This window comes from Fukomys damarensis, unplaced genomic scaffold (genome assembly GCF_012274545.1).
Source record: "Fukomys damarensis isolate Sample0158 unplaced genomic scaffold, DMR_v1.0_HiC HiC_scaffold_33, whole genome shotgun sequence".
NCBI lineage: Eukaryota > Metazoa > Chordata > Mammalia > Rodentia > Bathyergidae > Fukomys > Fukomys damarensis.
This window is the reverse complement of record NW_022900945.1, coordinates 18,587,649-18,610,131: the sequence shown is the minus strand read 5'-3', so window position 1 is coordinate 18,610,131 and position 22,483 is coordinate 18,587,649. Positions and strand designations below refer to the sequence as shown.

Here is a 22,483-nt window from a genome sequence, read left to right as displayed (position 1 = left end):
GCCGTCGAAGGAGTTCGGGGTCTGCGCCGGGGGCGCGGGGGGCGGGCTCAGCCTGGTGATCAGCGCTGCGCAGATCAAGCCTCAAGGTTTATAGGAAAAAAGATGAATCAGAGAGAAAAAGAAAGAGGAAGGAAGGAAGGAAGGAAGGAGAAGAGGAAGAGGAGAGGAAGGAGGAAGGGAAGAAAGGAAGAGGAGAGAAGGGAGGGAAGGAAGGGAAGGGAGGGAGGGAGGAAGGAAAGGCAGGTAACAGAAGTTCTGTGTCTGCTGATGAAGTGGGAAAGTGCTGCTGAAGAAAGGAGATCGAGTTACTTGGTCCCCAGTCGTGAGGCTTTTACTATTTACAGATAACCCGACTAGCCTTCCTCAGCTCCACCCAACCGCGGGGACGAGGAACGTCCCTGTGGGTTCCAAAGCGAGCGCGGCTCTCGGATGGACTAACGGCGGGCGCCTCGGCACACCCTGCCTTCCCAGCCTCCAAGGGAAGGTTGGCTGCCAAGACTCCTGCAGCTCTCGGGGGCCCAACAGCCTGCAGCTGGTGCGGTGCATCCTCGGAAGGGTTTTCCGGCTGGGATGGGGTCAGGCAGACAGTCCCAGGCTTTGTGAATGAAATGTCCTGCTTCCGGAACAGTATGATGCGGGGTGCGGAATAAATTAATGACGGCGGCTCATTTTCTCTTTGGTCTTGTGGGCTACTGTTACACTGTGTGTGGCCAGTTTGTTTTTCTTCCTATTTCACACTCTCGGTTATACCGTTTGAACCTTATTTACACTTTAAGTTTTTCACATCAGAGAAACTTTTCTGCATTTACTCAAGTGTAGTTTGTTTAAAGTTTAATTTTTCTTGCTGTCAAAATGGAAAGGACTTAATGTGACTTCAAACCCCTAATTCCCAAAGTAACTGTATTAACAATTTTATCATTATGTTGATACTCGTACAAATTTTATCAATATAAAATCACCTCCCTTCATTTTGAATCCCATAGTCTTCTTAAATGCTAATTAAAATAGTCCACCTTTTCCAAGAAGGAAATAAAATGTCCTTAAAAATCCTAAGGAATTAAACACCTTTTCCTCACATTTTTGTTTTTATCTAAGACTTATTGTATAGGCATTTTAACACACAAACATGTCACCCTTGAATGAGTTCTATCATTATTTCATTTTAACGACATGGGCTATGCTCTAGAGTAAGTATGTTTTATGTTTTATGCCTTATCTTTTCAGCAGTATCTATTAATCTTTTCATTAACTAGGAGTTTAAACATTTTGCCCATGGCTAGTTTTTATAACCAGTGTCTATATTCCTTAGGTTTGCTGAGAATGTTGCAGTCCAAACCATACATGAGCTCTAGACTTGGAAAGCAGGGTGGTTCTTAAACAGAGAGTAGTCAGGTATTCTAAGAATGTAGGTAAAATTCTTCCCCTTTCACTGCTGAGTAACAGTAATTATAAAAATACCTAACTCAAACCTGGTTTTCTGTTTTATGGGGAAGGACTCTATTCTCTTGGTGGTTTGGGTTATTTTATTTTGAACTGGTTTCTATAGTGATAGTATTAGTATCAAGAGTAATCCAAGAATGGTCCCAGTCTATGGAGTGACTTTTTGTCACTTTGAAAAAGCTGCCCTATCATTTTCAGAGGGACCAAAGATAGAAGAGGTGTCAAGTACTTTGAAAAGTAAAATGTGCTCCATAGCCATAAAAATCTGTTTCCATGAAAAGCAATTGATAGGGTGGGGGACTGCACTGCAGCTGAGTGCCTCCGTTTCTTTTGCAAATAGGCCTTTCAGTTCCCTGGGTCTCCTTCCGACCCAGAACCTCTGCTGGCTATTTAGAAAGTTGCTCTGTCTTGGGGTGAAAGGGAGTAGGTCATCTGCTTAGTGCTAGACTCCACGTGGGAGCTTTTGCTTTTAATTTAATGCTACCTACAAGAATATGAGGGTAAATATTATTTCCATTTCGCACGAGAAGAAACAGGCCCAAGGTGGCTCAGTGACTTGCATCAGGTCATGGAAATATCAAACTGTGGAACCAGAATTAGAAACCAAATTGGATCTTGTTTTTTAAAGATCCCCTATTACCAACAACTTAGTGCTTTTAAACTTCTTTTAAAAAAATAATCTGGTGAAAGTTTTAGTTTCTCCCTAGGAAAGAAGGGGCCATACCCTCATATACACAAGTTTTTGCATGTAATTTCAGAGACTACCTACCCTCTGAAGTCTTTATCCAGGCTCTCAAGTCTAATCTTTGCTCTAACTTTGTTGCTTAGTGAGACAGCATGTACATACTCTGCGTATTACGCATAATCTTTTACTGATAGGAGCAGCCTCTGAATTTAGTAGTCTTCAAATAGGCAAAAATTCACTCAGTAATTACACAAAGAAAACATGATCTTACATTTCAGTTCATCCTGTGAAATACTTAAAGTGCAGTTTAGGACAACAGTGCTTATTTGACACCAGGTCTGTTGTCTTGGGCTCCTTCTGACACAGTTTGGCAAGAGCAAACAAGATGGACTTGTGCCTTTAGCCACTGAGTGGAAATGATGGGCCTCTTTTCTTCCCCAGGGATGGCAAATCCTGAGGTAATTATAAGTAGCTGTAGCTCTCACGAGGAGGAAAATCGCTATACTTTTAACCAGAATGCATTGCCGTCTGAGGAGCTTCTATTAGAAGACCAGATGAGGAGAAAACTCAAGTTTTTTTTCATGAATCCTTGTGAGAAGTTCTGGGCCCGAGGCAGAAAACCATGGAAACTTGCCATACAAATTCTGAAAATTGCCACAGTGACTGTTCAGGTGAGCAACTCTGATTATGAGTTTGGTGAAAGCCTCTTTAAAAACAGAGAACAATGGACAATTAAAAAAAAAAACAACACCGTTTAACTGCTTGCATAATGGAGAGCAACAAATAAACACAATCTTAACCTTTTTCTCTCTAATGTTTGTAGAATATTGTGGCTTTATTTTTCTTACCTTTTTCCTTCTCATCTTTCATTACATTGTAATTTTAGTCACACATTCTAATTAGTTTTCAGCACAGGAAATTTTTCTTTTAAAATATTTTGGGAAACCATATTTTGTGATTGTTACATATACCGATTGCGATTTATTCTTATGAAACTGGGTTTTCTTGCTGGGAAAAATAGTAGTAACTCTTGCTAAAAGCAGAACAAAAATAGAAGATTCTGACAGTGAAAAATAGATGTGAAAGGTTTATTTTAATTTTTTTTGTAAAAAAAAAACACGAGTAAAAAACAAGTATTGAAAGAGAACTTTTAAAATCCTGACATTACTAACTTAATTGTTTACTGAGAACAAATGATTATGATTGGTAGCAGCTAAGGCAATTTCTGTAATCAGATTAGTAGAATTCTTGCTTAAATTCTGATACTAGGTATTATATTAAGGGAAATGAACACTTGGCTGATTGTACTGTTCCAGTACCTTCTTTCATTTAATTCTAACAACACTCTTATCAGGTAAAAGTTAGCTTCCCTCATTTTATAAATGAAGAAGTTGATTTTCATAATTTTGTTTTGTTTTTTGGTATTGGGGATTGAATTCCGGTCCTTGTGCTTGCAAGGCAGGCCATGGAACCACTGAGCTAAATCCCTGGCCCCCAATTTTCATAGTTTTTAAAAGCTTTTCAAGACTTTGAAAGCCCATTTTAACTAAATGGGAGTATTGTTTTCCTCAGGGTAGCAATTGGTACCACTTGAATATTTGCTGTGTGTCATATCAAACACTTTATAGACATTATCATGTTCAATTCTTCAAACAAATTGGATGTAGGTAGTGGTATCTCTGTTTTACAGTCAAGAACACTGACATTTGCTGTGGTGAAATAACCTGCTGTAGTCGGGAAACTAGAAGAGTAGAACTAAGATGAAAACTCAGATTTCTATCTTCTAAGGCTTATGCTGTTAATTACTCTTTAATCTTTTGGGGAGTTCACCTAACCTTCCTTTTCAAAAGGAGAATTTGCCAGTAGTTTAAACCTGTTGGTAATAAGCATGGAAAAGCTGCTTAGATACATTTTAAATAGTTATTGAGAATTTCCTAATTGTGATGTATCTGTGCAATCAAACAAAGCACATAACGGCAACTTTGTCATGGAGCAACTGCAAACAACTTAGAGACAGATTATGTCTTTTCAGGAGAAAGGAATTTTTCTGTTAAATTGGAGATTTTGTGTTTGCAATAACAGGAGCCCTACTAAAATTTTCCCTATTCCCACTAGCTGGCTCAGTCTCTGAATTATAGCAGTTCGTTCAGCCACTCATGCTGCCATCTGCCCTCAGCCCTTGAAGACAGGATCAGTTGTCTTCTCATTTTATCCTCAGTACCTAGGGTGATGCTGGCCTGTGGAAGATACTCATAAAACTGATAAGAATGTCTTCATTTTGAAGATTTTTTTGGTCATTGACTTTAAGAGATGTAAAATAGCTGAACTATCAAGCTTTTACCTTACTGTGATTTGAGTGAAGATACTTAGCTCCAGAGTCTTTTCAGAAAGGGAAAGGAGCCAGGTGGAGTTCCGATGGTGACGTCTATCATACATCACAAGGGAAGGGAAAGGGGCCTCATCAGACCTTGGATTACTTGTGTGCCTGATAGGACAGGTAGTAGGTCTTTAGCACAATCTAAATTTAGATTTAGTCTGTCAGAAACAGTTTCCAATTTTCACTGTACACTTGCTAGTGGTGTGAGTTGAAAAAAGCGTCTAGCTTTTCTGAGCCTTTATGTGTTCCTTGCAAAATTACTACATTTCGAATTGTGCTGTGGAATCAATAAATGTAATAAGGCAGGTTTCTAGAATAGTGTCTGGCAATATTCTCGGCGTTCTTCCCCCTTTCATATAAAATATGGCCTGCCTCACCCTGGGATCTAAACTTAAAGAAGGGGGGTATGAAACAGACTTGGAGTAAATCAAATCAGCTTTTTGTTATTGTGCAAAATACCTGGAAGAAAATAACTTAAACAAGAAAAGATTTATTTTGGCTCATGCCTTTTGGGGTTTCAGTCCATGATCAATGGGCTCCATTGCTTTTAGGGTTGTGGTGAGGCAGAACATCATGGCGGAAGAGTGGCTTGAAGGAAAACTGCTCACCTCATGGCAGCCAGGAAGCAGAGTGGGTGAGAAAGCCAGAGAGGAAGGGGCCAGGGCAAGATATAGCCTCAAGGCCACGCCCCATGACCTATCCCTTTCCACAAGACACCTTGAAAGTTTCCATTACCTCCCGATATTGCCATCAAAATGTGCATTTAGAGCTTTCAAGATCCAGGCACCTTCTGAAAGCCCCACCTCTGAACACATGAGCCTCCTGGGGGACATTTTAGGTCTAAACCATGACAGCAAGCTTAGGAGTATGATTAAAAGAGGTTATGTCACCGTGACTGCAGTGCAGTCAAACAAATTTTTTCCATGCAAACAAATGAATTTCATGTAAGACTCTGGGGTCAATCCTACTTGAATATTAAGGACGCATTATGTTAATATACTTCAAATTAGAGATAAATTGAAAAGATTTTTTTTCTAGTTTTGATCTTATTGTCACAGGCTTGGTAACGAGACATATAGCAAGCATAATTCGGTCACAGGACTTGGACTTTCTTAATGCAGTGTTATCAGTCAGGCATGAGCCTTCTCAATGTCCTCTGGAATTCACTGTAAACTCATCTTGCCATTCCGGCCCCTGTACCATCTGCCTCTACATTTTTATTCAGATTGTTACCATTTCTTCTCTTCTTTTAAGCTGGTTCTGTTTGGGCTAAGTAACCAGATGGTGGTAGCTTTCAAGGAAGAGAACACTGTAGCATTCAAACATCTCTTCCTCAAAGGATACGTGGACCGCATGGATGACACGTATGCAGTGTACACGCAAAGGGAAGTCTACGAGCAGATCATCTTTGCCGTGAATCAGGTAAATGAAGTGTACCTCTTCTTGGGAGAAAAAAACAGACTGGAAAAGCAGTAGCAATGCACTTTATAGAAACTGATGCTGAAGCATAGTAGGGTGAACAATTCTACCTGGAAATAACTTAGGCATTACACTGTTGTTAAGTTTTTCTGAAAGATATTGCCCGCAAACTTTTACAAAACTAGAAATTGAGAAAAACCTTTTTTAGTACTGTGAGAGAGAAACTTTGATAGTTTATTGAAAGAATCAGGGTTAGGGGTTTGCGTGTGAGCCTCAAAGATTTAAAATTGCTGAACATGACCTGGGACATAAGTAGTCATTAAGTCTTCCAATCTTATTTTTTCAGAGGCTTTTAGCAAATAATGAGAATATTAACTTTACAGAGTTTGTATAGCAACCAAGACTTGAAAGTTCATTTAAAAGTAAGTAAAGCTTTGACAATGATTTTATTGTGATACTAACTGCCAACAAAAAGTAAGCTTATTTTCCATACAGATGAGTTGTATTCTTAGTCTGAGTTTCTGATCAATGCATCTTTATAAACAGTACTTTAACAAAATCCCAAATTTCATACTGTGTATATTTCATTGAAAGTGCTCTTGAAGTCAGTATTTCCAGTGTGGGTTTAGTTTACAGACCACGTTTCATAATTATTATGACTCTTCTAAAAAAAATGATTATAGTGCAGTGCAGTTCTTCATTTTCCAGAGACAATCTATGCAGTGACGTGGTAAATTGTCCAGATACAATATGTCCTTATGACACTAAGTTTTTAGATAGCAGTAGGAATGAGAAAACCAGTAATAGATACAAGCTGCTAAATTGTTGAACAGAATTATGGCTTGCAATTTATAGGGGAAAATGACTTAATCCTGGACATACTCAATTTTGAAAATTTTGCATTGAGTGTAGCAAGTTTCTCTACAGCACTGTGCACCAAACTGTAGATTGGTGTTTGGGGAGGATGTGGACTGTACAGGTAAGAGATAAACAGCCCATTATATTCATTACAAAATGTCGCCTTTCTTACTAGGCCTAATCTCAGTCTTTAAAATACACTGTTTGGTATTGGGTCATTCTGCTTAACACATCTCCATGACCTTTCCACGTAGCAATCCATATAGAATCCCTGTCCTGGTTGTCTCTTTCCTACTGTTAAAATACCAGTCTCGATAATTTGGAAATAACCAAAATTTATTTCGCGCAGTTCCAAAGGCTGGAAAGCCTAAGCTCAAGGAGGCCACAGGCTCTGTGTTTTGCTTCTTTTTTCTCTGTTCTCACACGGTAGAAGACATGTAGAAGGATAAAAGGACATAACTGTTTCTTTTGGTACTTTCGTAATCTTATTGATAGCATTGTGAGGGCTCTACCTTTGCTACTTAATCACCTACTAAAATCTCCCTCTTAATACAGCCATATTTCTGTTTAAGTTCCAACATGTGGACTCTGAAGAGACATGATACATTTAAATCATGGCACATGTAGGCAAATAAATAATACTAATGGCAACGAGTCCCTGGGGTTTCCCAGCACTATTAGATACTTTTAGCTGAAGATTAAAGTATCTTGATTAAATTTTTCATGAACCAGTGGGAATTTTGTGGTTAGTGAGGTCAGTTATTCTGCATGCATCAGGAGAGCTGAATGGGGACAGTGGGGTTGATAGGGACCGTGGGACTGATCGAGATACTTTGTTTTATGTAAAGAGATGATTTGATAGTGGAGGTGATATTCCCCGAGGGAAAATGACAGAGCATCATCTCAGTCATTGTGGTTATTTCCAGCTCATACTGGTTACATTGACAGCTTAGCCCCAAGTTCTTACTAACTCGATGATCCCTGGGGCTCATCCTGATAAAAACTGTGATCATAACACTTTGCTTTTTGTATGTTCTTCTATATTTGAGTGTCAAAGAGTTACTTTGTGTTTAATAACTATATCTTGGCTTTCCTCCATCTCTTTTGGGTCATCTTTGCTGGCTCCTTTTCTTTGTTTGAATAATTCTGACAGATCTGTCCTTTTCCTTAAGAAATTTCCTGCATTACCCAGCCTTGGTCATCACCAGGACAAGTTGACTCCTAAACAGTTGTTCACACTGCTGCACAGCTGCAGGGAAGAATCACTCTGTCCAAAGAAGCTCACAGTCTCTTTCCAGCCTGCTGCCCAGACTGGTTTTTCTTTCTGGTCTAGTGCTTGGGTTTAAAGACCTCAGGGTCTTCTTGGAGTCATTTACTCTTGCAGCTCAAACATTGTGCATAACTTTCTCTGTCTGGTTGGCTTCCTTTATTCCTCATCCACCTTCCTTACCACCTCATGGTGGTTTTCCAGGGATTTCACCTAAAGTCACAGATCTTGTTGCATAACATTTCTCATGATATAGATATATGTGCCCTTTTATCTACACATCCGTCTATATCTCCATCAAACAGTGTTGAGCAGCACAGCGTTTGATGTGTCTAGTTCATGAAGGTGGAGATAGAAAACAGTCACTTAGATGTTTGGAATAAGTGAATAAGCTCGAAAACCTCATGTCTTTTAGGGTCCAGTGATCACAGAGGGGCCATAAATAAGTAACATATAATCAAGGAGCAACCAATTTTAATTTGCTTTAATTTTGGTGCCAATTACTCAGCTAAGGACCTTTCATTTTGTTTTTATTACACAAAGTCTGACCTGGGACCCTTGAGCTGAGTGACCATCTCTTCTTAAGGTAGAAGGTCAGAAGAGATATGTGCCAGTCCAATTAAGCCCTACAGAGGCCATAGCCACCACTTGCATGCCCTGTGCAGCCTCCCTGGCAATTCCCTGACTTCCAGCCATAGTCTCCACCCCACATTCCTGTCCCAGGATTCTCTGGCTTGATCTCTAGTGTGGCCCTTTAGCTGGTCACAGCCCTGCCACTTGCACCAGACCATCCAGGTATTACCTGCTACTCAGCCCTCCACAGAGAGCCTTAGACAGCCACGAAGTCTGGCTGTGACATAACTTACGATGTTAACAGCTACCTGCAGCCCTGGGCTTCAGATTTTTGGCATAAGATTCGGTGGTCGGGAGGTTCAGAGCTTCAGGGGACCCTCGTGGGGATCACCCCACACATACATAGAACTCATCACATATCTGACTCCAACTTTCCAGAGTTACCTCCCATGATGCACCCCACTTTCCAGGTATACCATGCCCATGCTGGGGGAAAAAAGAAAACCCAAAAGCTCAATATCTCAGTGATACACTATCTCTTCAGATGTGTAGAACATAATACTGCTTAATAACATATGCAGCTTGCTTCTATTATTGCAAACTTCTGGATCTTTTTCTCAATCCCAGGGCTAACAGAAAGCATGGGATGGTAATCATGTATCTTATCTTCAAAGTCTGCTCACTCATTGCGCATAAGTTAGCTATAATACAGAGCTACTCACACAATATGATGATTTTTAAAATTTACCATCAGCTTGACAAATGCCCGCTCACTTACTGTGGCCCCCAAGTGCTGGCATTAAAGCAGTGAACTGGATAAATACCCTTCCCTGTGGAGCTTGCATTCTCATGGGAGAGATAGACTTTTTAAAAAATTGACCAGAATTATTTGATTTAAAGTAGTGATGTGTGCTGTGAAATAAAACGAAGCAGCGTAAGACATTAGTAGTGGGCTCAGGATGTCAGTTTAAAAGGCTTTTCTGAGGATTTGAAGTCCGGGGAAGAATATTCCAGGATGAAGGAGTAGCTGGCAACAAAGGTCTGGGCAGAAACATTTGGTGCATTTGAGTAAATGAAAGGTAGGAGTGCAAGTGAGAGTCAGTGAGGGGAAAGACAGAGAGAGGCCAGGGCCAGGCCTTTCCGGGCTTTGCAGTACCTAGAAAGGAGCTTTGGGGCTTATGGTGAGGGGGCCAGGGAGCCATAGACGCTTTTGATAGGGCAGAGACTCTATTATACATAGACCAGAGCTAAGAGGTATTTGTTCAAATATTTATTTGGTGTCTATGATACATCAGGTACTTGTTTGGAGCAGAGATAGTGCAGTAAGCAAATAGACAAAGTCAAAAAGGTGACACTGTAATAGGAAGAGACAGGCAGTGAACAAGTACATAAGGACACCATCTGTCAGTTATAAGCACTATGGGAACAATATGCAGCAGACAGAATGAACCACTGGGGTGGCCAGAGAAGGCTTCGTTGGTAAGGTGCCAGAGCAGAAGAGCAGAGATAGTAATTGGGGCAGGAGCTGGTGGCTGTCTCAAAGGAGAAGGAACAGTTAGCAGGAGTGTTGAGCAGGTTCTTGTACTGTATTTGGTATCAGTGTCCCAAGGGTTTCACATCCGTTAATTCACCAATTCCTGAGTTCTCAATGGACACTAGACTAGCGAGAGACTGGGACTGGAGGCAGGAAGTTGAGAGACTAATTAGTCCAAGGGGAGAAACGATGGTGATTGGACTAGGGCAGTAGCGGCAGTGAAAGTGATGAGGCAGTCGGACTGTGCTGAGGTGGCTAAGAGCTTTGGACGGGTCCCACAGGGAAGTACCTCGAAAGCAACACATTACTTTTTGATAGACTGGAAGTGAAATATGAGAAAAGCAGTCTGAAAGACCTTTCATAAGTTTGGTCCTGAACAACTGATGGGGTTAGGGAGTCATTTATTGAAAGGGAATTATGGTGGAGAAGTAGGTTTTTCCGTTGCACATTTAGGTTTGAAATCCTCCTTAGACACCATAAGTGTCAGGTAGGCAGACTGCTCCCCGTGGATGGCATTGGATGGAGAGATCAAGGCTGGAGTCAAACGTGGAAGTCTTCAGTGTATAGATGGTGTTTAAAACACGAGACTAGTTGGAGTCACTTGTGGAGAGAATGTGGATGCAGAGGTTGGGGGCTGAATCCAAGGGGACTCCAAGGGGAGAATGGCAGGGAGGATTCATCAATGAAATCCGAGAAGAAGCAGCCTGTGGCCAGAAGTCTGGAGAAGAAGTCGGGGAGAAACACTCAACTGCATCAAACGTGGTGAAGGAGTTAGGTTAGGGCTGAGAACTAAGCATTTCACTTAGCAGCATGTTGCTACTTGGCAACCTTGGCAAGGCCTGGCTCAAAATCTATCCCCTAGGCCCAGATCATAAATTATTTCCGTCATTTATCAGAGCCTGTTTCACATGCATCTTCAGCAGAACTGCTTTTCTGTGTCCATCACACAAAGTGCTAATTCCAAGAGAGACAGATGTCCTTCCTTATTTTCTTTCATATGACCAATTGTGCAACCACATTGCTCACTGCAAGCTATGAAAACATCTATGGAAATCCACTGAGTTTACGTAGAGAGTTATTCCAAGGTGCGATAAGGTTTTCATTTGTAAAAGTAACATTTTATGTTATTTAAAGGAGTCATTAGAACAAGGGAAGTATTTCTGTAAATGTGATTAAATGTATTTTTGTCAAGATAATGATTAAATCAACCTTTCTTTTTCTTTCTCTTTTTTTGTACTTGGGATCAAACTCGGGTCCTTGAGCTTGCAAGGCAGGTGGCAGAACCACTGAGCTAAATCCCCGGCCCTTAAATCAACATTTTTTTAAAGAAAAGGTTTTAAAGGTCCATTTGGAACAAATGTCTCTCACTTCTTAAATCACACTAGTAAAGAACTCTGACCTTGCCTTGCAGGAAATAGTTCAATGACAAAATGTGTATTCACACTGAATGTAAGAATTACTCCCTGAACACTGTTCTTTAAAGAAGAAAAGAACCTCACAGGTGATGCTCTAAAGCTTTAGACTTTAGTTTTGGAGATAAGGAACCAATATCTCAGAAACTTTGCGACTGAGATGAGCCTTGAGCCTGGAACTCTAACTCAGAAACACTCTTTGCCCTCCCTTCCTGGTGCTCAACAGCAAGTCCTTCACTCTGCACTCAAGCTGGATGTCTCCACCGGGGTGGGGAAGGGGGGCACCTGCCAGTTTCAGGGGTGAGGAGGTTAGGGGCAGACATGCTGGCTTCATTCTGCCCTGGCTGACATTTCACCTCCTGCTCCCCTTGTGTTTGAAGTACCTGCAGCTACGCAATGTCTCGGTTGGGAATCATGCTTATGAGAACAAGGGTACCAAACAGTCTGCTATGGCCATCTGCCAGCACTTCTACAAGCGAGGACACATCTGCCCTGGAAATGACACCTTTGACATTGATCCAGAAATTGAAACAGGTAATGTTCTACATGCTAGAGCTTTAGTTTATAACTCCTTGATTCACACTCAAAATTAGCAAATTCATCTCTGAAATCATTGGTATGATTTGTGCTATTAGAGCATAGTAAAAACTTTATAGAAGTTCTTATGTATCAGCTACTGTGCTCTATCTCGGGAATGCTCAAAGAAACCTAGATAAGGCAAGGTTTGTTATTATCCCTATTTCCTAGAAGACTGAAGTACAGCTGATCAAGCTAACTGACTTACTCAGGACAGACTAATAAGAGGAGGCCTTGGGCTGGGGATTTAGCTCAGTGGTTCTGCCACCTGGCTTGCACATGAAAGGTCTTGAGTTGGATCCCCACTACCAAAAAAAGAGGTAGCCATGAGCTTAGCCATATACTCTGTTGCCTCTCATAGGCATTGGTTATGGGTAAGCTGGTTGAATAGACGGGCATTATGCTCACAAAACATGCTTAGGAATAATTTATTATATTGAGAGGACTAGTAAAGGATAACAGTACCAAATAGAAAAATTTTCTAAAGTGCTCTCTTCCTTTTCTTAAAGTAATATATTAAGGAAAAATGTCAATACATAAAATATTTTAAAAAATAGATCCTTTACCAGCAGTTCTGCACATTTTTGGCACAAGGAACTGGTTTCATGGAACACAATTTTTTTATGGATGATGTAGGGGTGGAGGTGAGAGAGGAGAATGGTTTTGAGATGATTCAAGGATATTAGAGGGCTGCAAATACAGATGAAGAGCCCCTGATTCACCCACCTGACACTTACCTCCTGCCGTGCCCCCCCTTTCCTGAAAGGCCACCAAGCTATACAGCCCCCCTCCACCTTAAAGCAAGTAGTGACCCCTTCTCTAACCTACTTAGAAAAGCAGGCATTGTAAGTGCTTCAGATCCTCCACTTAGAGTACAAAGGCAGGAGGGGAGGGACTCAGAGTTGGTCAAGAGTACAGAGACAGGAAGGAAGGTGGCATTATATAGGACCCTAAGGAGACAGATATCAGGCCTTTCTCTAGTCCCCAAGCAGTTCAAGAATGGTATGGTCTTCTGGATCTTAAAGATGCATAAAGTGCTTTACCAAGTCATACTGACGAATAGCTTCGAAAAACCTTAATTCAGAGAAAGAGTGGAGTCTCCATAACTGATCTTAAATGAGTTATCCTTTCAAAATGAAGTTGTTTTTGTTTTGTTTTGTTTTTTTTAAATAAATTTCAGGCACTGATCATGCTTTTGTTTCTTTCCATGGCAGAATGTTTCTTTGTGGAGCCTAATGAGTCTTTTCATATTGGAACATGGGAAGAAAATAAACTCAACTTAACACTGGATTTCAACAGGTGAGGGGAGCAAGTGTGAGCATAATGTGTGTGTGTGTGAGTGTGTGCATGTGTGTGATTCCACCACTAAAGCCTTCTGTTTTCTAGGCTCCTGACAGTGGAGCTTCAGTTTAAACTGAAGGCCATTAATCTGCAGACGGTTCGTCACCAGGAGCTCCCTGACTGCTATGACTTTACCCTGACTGTAAGTGTGCACTGCACAGCAGTTTGAGACTTATCTTTGTATGATCCAGATTTCTGTCAACAGGAGTTAGTATCAAAAACTATATTCCTGATACTCAATTATGGTGTGTGAAAAATCAAGTATCAGAGATTGAGGCTAAAAAATTTTTCATGGTATAGTATAGTGTAATTACTATGCAGAACATTTAAAAAGATAAAAAAAAGCACTAGAATATGAGACTATTTTGAATTAGAGTACAAATTTTGGCCCTGATATTAACCAGAAAAGGATGAATTATCAGTATCATTTGATTTTTTAAAAAAACCTGATCTCTCATCCACAGCTTCTCTTTTTTAAAAATGAAAATTTCAGAATTTTTATAACCCTGATGCCTTCTTCACAGGCCCTTTCATGATTCCTGAGTTAGAAATATATTTATGCTCTGAATTCCTAGGTATTTTGTGGATGTTTTTGTTCCCTTTTGTTTAATTGTTTATTTTTCATTAAATTTATTGGTGCTTTTTAGATATACAGTACAGTTACATTCATCATTGGGATCTTGTACCTTTACATGATGGACCCAGGTTCTTATTTTTTCCCCATACTCCTGCCCTCCTTTCACCCCGCAATCCTTCACTATTTACAAAGTATGTTTCCATTTTTTCCCTTTTTTCACATTTTTTTCTTTTCCCTTCTTTCCTTTCCCTTCCCCTACGCCTTTAGCCCTTTTCTTCCTATTTCACATTATCAATTATACAGTTTGAACCTTATTTACACTTTCAGTTTTTCACACCAGAGAAACTCTTCAGTATTTACATGTGTGTCCTTTTTATCTCACTTAAGAGTATGGCCTCAACCCAACAGAGCAAATCAAACAGGCAAGGCAAGAAACTAAAAGGAGAAGGTGAAAAAGTAAAAAGGGGCAACAAAAGGCCAATAACATGTCAATAATAAGTCAGTATATATCAGTTATAACCAGCAATGTCAATGGCCTCAACTCACCAATCAAGAGAAATAGTCGGGCAAAATGGAATAAGAAGCAAAATCCAACAATATGTTGTATACAAGAAACACACCTAGTGCAAAAAGAAGCCCATAGACTGAAAGTGAAAGGATGGAAAACAATTCTCCATGTGACAGGAGCCTAGAAAAAAGCAGGGGTAGCAATCTTATTTGCAGACAACGCAAATTTCAAACCAAAACTTATTCTAGTATTATTGATGTAGGCCGGTACTGTATTATACCTCTGTGAATGTAAAATACCTTTTTCCTGATTTATGATACATAGTAGGGACCGTGCTTTATCAGAGCTACATTTAATGATATTACTCTAGAATGTTCTCTTTCCAGATGATGATTAAGATGCTAATAAAAAAAAATGGTGTCAGGTACAACAACAGCAACAGAACTTTGCTGTTTTCTGGATATTATTCTTTTCTTTGTTTTTGTGTGTGTGTGTTTTTTTAATGGAATGTGCTGAATGTCTATAATTTTGTTCAGATGACTGCAGAACCAGGAAAAGCTGTTGCTGCTATAGATGCATAACATACTGCTATTATTGGTCTTTTTTTATAAATATAAATATATATAAAAAAAGTTATCCCAATTTACTGTGTTGAGTTGGCATCGTACAGAAATGGACAGCCATATTGGTCTAGAAATGTTAATTTTTTTCCCATTTGTACATGGGTAACACACTGTATTAAATATGTAAGGTCATATCTATGTGGGTTTGATTACAGAAACTAATAAAGTATTCTCTAAATATTAAAAAAAAGAATAAGATAAGACTACAAAAGCAAGAAGCAATTTAAATATGTTAAGGGACCATTTTCATCTTCAGAATTAAGGATTATTTTAATCTTACATCATTACCTTTTCTCTTTTACTTTCCTTTTTAGTTTTATTTTAGGATTCCCTATTTTTAATGTTCATACAGAGATTTCTTTAACTGAAATACCAAATAGTTTCTCTGGTGTGAAAAAGTATAATAGTACACAGGATCCTAATGAGATAATTAATAATGTGAAATAGAAAGTAAAGCTCTAAAGGTGTAGGGAAAGTGGGAAGGGTGGGGGAAAGGTAATAAGGGAGAGGAAAAAAATATGAGAAACTGAAAAAATGGAAATAAAGTGTTTGTAAATGGGAAGGGGAGGAGGGGGTGAAGGGAGGCCAGGGACAAGGGGTAAAAATGAGAATCAAGACCTGTTATGTAAAGGTACAGGATCCCAATAATCAATGTAACTGTATTGTATACCTATATTGCACCAATACTCAATAAAAAGAAAAAAAAACAAAAAAAATAAAATCATAAGGTTAAAAAAAAAGAGTATGGCCTCAATATGCATCCATTTAGCTATAAATGACTCTAGTTTCTCATTCTTTATGGCTGAGTAGTACTCCATTATATAGAAAAAACCACATCTTCTTTATTCAGTCTCCAGTTGATGGGCAATTAGGCTCTTTCCAAGTTTTAGCTATTACAAACTGTGCCTAAATAAACGTGGGTGCACATATATCACTGTGAATGATTCGTTTAATTCTTTTGGAAAGATACCCAGCAGAGGGATAACTGGGTCAAATGGGACCTCTAATCCTAGTTGTTTGAGGTATCCACATATTGATTTCCACAGTGATTGCACCAGTCTGCAGTCCCTTCAACAATGGAGAAGGATTCCTTTCTTCCCTCAACCCTGCCAGCATTTGTTATTGGTTGATTTCCTGATAGCAGCCACTCTTTCTGAGTTGAGATAGAATCTCAGTATTGTTTTCATCTGTATCTCTCAAATGACCAGTGATGTTGAAGATTTTCTTATGTTTATTTGGTACTTTTACTTCTTTGTCTGAGAAATGTCTGTTCATTTCAGATGCCCATTTTTGTACCAGGTCTTTATATTTTGGGGCAGTCTGATTTTTTTTAGTTCTTTATATATTCTTGATAGTAGACCTTTGTCTGAGAAGTAGCTGGTAAAATTTTTTTCCCAGATTGTAGGTTGTCTCTTAGCTCCATTGGTGTTTTTCTTGCTGCGCAGAAGCTTTTTAATAAGGTGAGATCCTAGTTGTTTGCACTTGTTCACATGATGAGAATTTGTTCATAAAGTCTTTTCCTATGTCAATGTCTCAGAGAGTTCTACCTAACTTACCTTCCAGCAAGTTTAGTGTTTCTGTTTTATTTAGATCTTTAATCTACTTCAATTTTAGTTTATTGCGTGGTGAAAGATAAGGGTCCAGTTTTAATCTACAGCAGGTTGAAATCCAGTTTTTCCAACACAGTTTATTGAAGAGTCTGTGTTTCCTCCAGTGAGGATGGCTCCTTTGTCAAAGAAGAGGTAGCTGAGTACACCTGGATTTGTTTCTGAGTCTTCTAGTCTATTCCACTGATCCTTGGGTCTGTTTCTTTGCCAGTACCATGCTGTTTTTGCCACAGTGGCTTTGTAGTGTTTTTTCAAGATCAGGATTGCGATACCCACCTGTCATGTCTTTGTTGCCTAGAATGGCTTTTGATATTCTAGGTCTCTTCTGGTTCCAAATGAATTTTTAGATTGCTTTCTCAAGTCCTGTGAAATATACTGTTGGGATTTCAATCAGAATTTCATTGAATCTGTATAGTAGTTTTGGAAGTCTGGCCATTTTCAGTATGTTGATTCTTCCTAACAAGGAGCAAGGGATGTTTGCCCATCTTCTTATATCCTCTTCTATCTCTTCATTCAGTGTAAATGGCTTTTGCTTCCTTTGTTAGATTAATTCCTAGATATTTCATTTTTTGGATACTATCATGAAATTGTTTCCCTAATTTCTCTCTCAGTGAGTCTGTTTTTTGTGTACAAGAAGGCTGTTGATTTTTGAGTGCTGCCCTTGTATGCATCTCCTCTACTAAATCTGTCAATTAAGTCTGGAAGTCTTTTGGTGGAGATTTTTGGGTCTTCTAAGTAGAGTATCATATCCTCAGCAAATAGTGACAGTTTAACTTCTTCCTTTCCTATCTTTATTGCTTTGATTTCTTTCTCTTGTCTAATTGCTGTGGCTATTGTTTCCAGAACTATATTGAACAGGAGTGGTGACAGTGGACCTCCTTGTCTTATTCCTGATTTTAGCATGGAGGTTTTCAGTTTGACCATTTAGAATGGTAGGGCTGTTGGTTTTTTGTAGATAGCCTTTATCAGGTTGAGATAAAGACCATCTATTCCAATTTTCTGCAGAGTTTTTATCATGAATGGGTGTTGGATTTTGTTGAATGGTTTTCCTGCATCTATTGAGACGATCATATCGTTTTTGTCCTTGAATCTGTTAATATCGTGTATTACATTTATTGATTTATATATCAATAAATCAATAAATAAAAATAAATAAAATATCAATAAATAAAAATGTTGAAACATCCTTGCATCCCTGGGATAAACCCAACTGGTCAGGGTGTATGATCTTCTTGATGAACCTCTGTATTCTGTTTGCCAGTATTTTATTGAGGATTTTTGCATCTGTGTTCCCTTAGGGAGATTGGCCTGTAGTTCTGTTTTTTGGTTGGATCTTTTCCTGGTTTTGGAATCAAAGTAACACTTTCTTCCAGGAATGAATTTGGAAGTATTGCCTCCCTTTCAATTTCATTGAAGGGTTTAAAGAGTAGTGGCAATAGTTCTCTAAATGTTTTGTAGAATTCAACACTGAAGCCATCAGGACCTGGGCTTTTCTTTGTTGGTAAAAGTTTAATTATGTTTTCAATTTCACTGATTGTAATTGGGATGTTTAAAATTTTTTTGTATCTTCTTTGTTCAACTTTGGTGATTCATATGTATTCAGAAATCTGTCCATTTCTTGTGCTTTCAAATTTATTAAGACTACAGATTCTTATAGGTTTCTGCTGGATCTGTTGTGACTTCACCATTTTTGTTTCTAATTGCATGGATTTGAGCCTTTTCTTGATAAGGTTGGCTAAGGATTTATCAATTTTATTTATTTTTTTTTCAAAAAACCAACTCTTTCACATTGCTAATTATCCCGTTAGGATCTTGAGTACTATTTTAGTTTTTCACACCAGAGAAATTTTTCAGTATTTACACATGTGTGACTTATTTATTTCACTTAGGTGTATATCCTCAAAGTGTATCCATGTACCTATGAATGAATCTACATGTGAAATAGGAAGAAAAGGACTAATGGTGTAGGGACAGTGAGAAGGGTAGGGGAAGGGGGGAATAAGGGAAAGGGAAAAATATGAGAAAATGTAAAACTGGAATTAAAATGTTTGTAGGTGGGGAGGGGAGGAGGGGGGTGAAGGGAGGTGAGGACAAGGGAAAAATGAGAACCAAGACTTGTCATGTAAAGGTACAAGATCCTAGTAATGAATGTAACTGTACTGTATACCTAGAATGTACCAATAAATTCAATTTAAATTTAAAAAAAAGATAGGTATTTTTCTAGTGAGATTCATTCAGTAGTTCTTTATGTCACTGATTTGTAAAACCATGTCTGTGCTTTTAGATGTATAAAAATATGGGAAGTCTAGTTTAAAAAAAAAAACCCAACTCTTCAATTCTTTGATATTTTGTATTATTCTCTTAGTCTCCATTGCATTGATTTCTGCTCTGATCTTTATAATTTCCGCCCTTGTATGAGCCTTGTGTTTGTCTTGCTCTTCTTTTTCTATGAGCTTAAAATTCACCATTAGATTATTTGAGCTCTCTCTGTTTTCCTAGTGTGGGCATTCACTGCTATGAATTTCCCTCATAGAACTGCTCTTATTGTGTCCCGTAGCTTCCTGTATGTTGTATTGGCATTATCATTTATTTGTAAAAACTGTCTAATTTCTTCTTTAATTCCTCTGTGACCCATTGGTTGTCCATGAGAGTGTTGTTCAGCTTCCACGTTTGTGAAGTTCTTATGGTTTCTTATGCTATTGATCTCCAGTTTAATTGCAGTATGGTCTGATAATATACATGGAGTAACTTTGATTACTTTGCATTTATTTAAAACATGTTCTACGAGCCAGAATGTGGTCTGTTTTGGAGAATGACCCATGTGCATCTGAAAAGAATTATATTCTGATTTTTGTGGGGTTGAACACTCTATAGATGCCTATTAAATCCATTGGTTCAAAAACTTGGTTCAGTTCTAGTATTTTGTTGTTGATTTATTTGTCTAGATGACCTTTGTATTTGTGACAGTGGGGTATTTAGGTCCCCCATTACAATTGTACTAGTGCTTATTTGGTTTTTCATGTCCCTTAATATTTTTTTTGTATAGTTGGGGGCATTATTATTTGATGCATATGTATTTATGATTGTCATCTCATCCTCTTGGATTGTTCCCTTTACGAGGATGTAGTGACCACCTTTGTCTCTCTTAATTAGTTTTGGTTTGACATTTACTTTGTCTGCAAATTAGGCAGTTACCCCTGCTTTTTTCCAGGTTTCTGTCACATGGAGAACTGTTTTCCACCCTTTTACTTTCAGTCCATGAGTTTCTTTTTGAACTACATGGGTTTCTTGTATACAGCATATTGTTGGATTTTGCTTCTTAATTCATTCTGTCAGTCTATTTCTTTCACTTGGTAAATTGAGGCCATTAACATTGATGATTATAACTGATATGTATTGACTTATCATTGTCATTGGCCCTTTTTAATTTTTTCCCCTCTCCCTTTAATTTCTTGCCTTGCCTAATGGATTTGCTCTGTTGGGCCTCATCGAGTTGTGACTTTCACTGTCTTTTTCTAGGTTATTGTTTAGAATTGTTTGGAGTTCTGGTTTGGTATTCACGAAGTTTTTCAGATGTTCTTTGTTATGGAAGTATCTTATTTCCCTGTCAATTTTAAAAGATAATTTTTCAGGATACATCAGTCTAGGTTGGAGATTGTTTTCTTTTAGGGCTTGAAAAACCTTACTCCAAGCTCTCCTTGACTTGAGGGTTTGTGTTGAAAAGTCTGCTGTGATTCTGATGGGCTTTCCTTTGCATGTGATTTTTTTCTCTGTTTCTAGTATTTTGTTCCTCTGCTGGGTTTCTGGGATCTTGGTTATTATATGTCTAGGTGTAGATTTTTTTATCATGACTCTGGGAAGTTTTCTGTCATTAATTCTGTGAACATTTTTTTACTTTCTCCTGCTTTTCCTGGACTTCTATTGGTGTTATATTATTCTTCTTTGCATCATCTAGGAGCTGTTGGATTGATTTCTCATGGTCCCTTACTATTTTTAAGAGATCTTTTGTTTCATAGTCACTGACTGCCATTCTTGTCTTCTCTATCTGATATTCTGTCTTCAGATTGGGTCAGTCTTGTGTATACTTGCAATAGAGTTTATCTCCGGATATCTGTTTGAATCTGTTTCATGGATTCCATTTCTTTCCTATGTTGGGCATTCAAGGTTTCCATTTCTTTCCTGTGCTGGGCTTTCATGGCTTCTATCATGGTTCTGAACTCATCTATTTTTTTACCTGTTTCTGTTCTAGAGTCTCTAATGATGTCTTTCATTCTGCTCACCATCTCTGTAGTTATCTGGGAAATTACTTCTGTTTTGAATTTTTCTAGAGCCTCTTTCATCTGTTTTGTTACTTCCTGTGGTATCAGTTCAGGGTGTCCAGGTGGTTGATTGTCAGACTTTTCCACCTCATTTTCCCCAGAATTTGCCTTTGGTGAGCTGGAAGTCAGTGTTTGTGTCTTGCTTAAATGTTTTCTCATTTCTATATTTATTGTTGGTACTGTCTTTGGTTTAATTCCTGGGCTAATAATTCAATCTTTCACATATAGCTGGTCTTTAGTTTTTGAGTCTCAGTGCCTCACAGATACTCATTTTCATAATATCAGGAAGGACAACTGATTAGATCGATCACATCTTAGCCCAAGTGATAAGGTCAGCAACATAATCGTATCAAGTACAGCTTAGAAAATGACAATTTCTGGTAGTTATTAATTTATCATGTGAATGATAAACCATGTGAATTAAATCAAAATTGCGGATCAGCCCAAAGTATGTTTATAGTGAATAAACTCTTCAATATTGCATCTTTAAGTTAGACCATTAATAGGATTATTAATATATTTTCCTTATTTTTCTGTCTTCCTTTGGACTGTTTTTTATGATTCAGTTTTATCTCATTTGTTAGCTTATTCACTATATTTCTTTGATGGTTTATTCTGGGGTTTATAGTGTATATCCGTAAATTATTGCAATCTACCATCAAATAATGTTATACCACAGGATGTACAAGAAAGGACTCTTCTAACAATAATTTCTTCCACTTAAATTTTGTTATTGTCAGTTCATAACTTCTACATGCATTATAAATCCCACAATACACTGCTATTATTTTGTTTTAAATAGTCAATTATCTTTCAAGGTAATTTTTTAAGTAACAAAAAACCTTTTTAGTTCTCATATTTTTTAGACCTTTAAGAATACATGCCTGAAAATGTCTTCTATTTTAATTGCCTATCTGACTGACAGGCCAGTAATGGTCTGGTATAGGAACTGCTTGTGTTCCAGTAGAAACCAGTTATTTTCCCTGGCTGCCTGTCATTTGAGCTTCTAAAATTAAGACAATATTTGTCAGGGCCAGGGATTTAGCTCAGTGGTTCCATTGCCTGCCTCACAAGTGCAAGGACCCGAGTTCAATCCCTGGTACCCCCCCAAAAAAAAGATAATATTTGTCTCTAAATGTAATACTACTTGTCTCTCATTAAAAAACAATATTTGATTTAAGAGCAACATTATATCTTTCTAATCTAGTCCATAGGTCTGAGTAAGTTCTCTAAAGACCTCAATGTGTATATCAGGGTCATCCAAAGACTTTATTTAGTCTCATTCATTCTGTCTTAGATCACTGAGAAAAGACACATGAACACAGGTAGTCCCATATTTTCCATTTACTTCCTGCAAGGGATATTGT

At 38.4% G+C, this 22,483-nt stretch overlaps 1 protein-coding gene across 8 annotated transcripts in view; it reads left to right on the top strand.

The window, feature by feature from the left end:
• The first annotated feature begins 2,565 nt into the window (after positions 1–2,565).
• Positions 2,566–22,483, top strand: part of Mcoln3 (mucolipin 3) — a 39,995-nt gene continuing 20,077 nt past the window's right edge. For 7 of the 8 annotated variants that reach the window (XR_782660.2, XM_010636712.3, XM_010636717.3 and 4 more), the window contains exons 1-5: positions 2,566–2,796; positions 5,757–5,924; positions 11,946–12,099; positions 13,356–13,440; positions 13,528–13,624. Coding sequence is in view for 7 of the 8 variants with exons in the window: in XM_010636712.3 (XP_010635014.1) it covers positions 2,569–2,796; positions 5,757–5,924; positions 11,946–12,099; positions 13,356–13,440; positions 13,528–13,624 (732 nt within the window). In the remaining variant the exon portion in view is untranslated. The remainder of the gene's footprint in view (positions 2,797–5,756; positions 5,925–11,945; positions 12,100–13,355; positions 13,441–13,527; positions 13,625–22,483) is intronic. The other variant, XM_010636718.3, reaches the window with a different exon arrangement.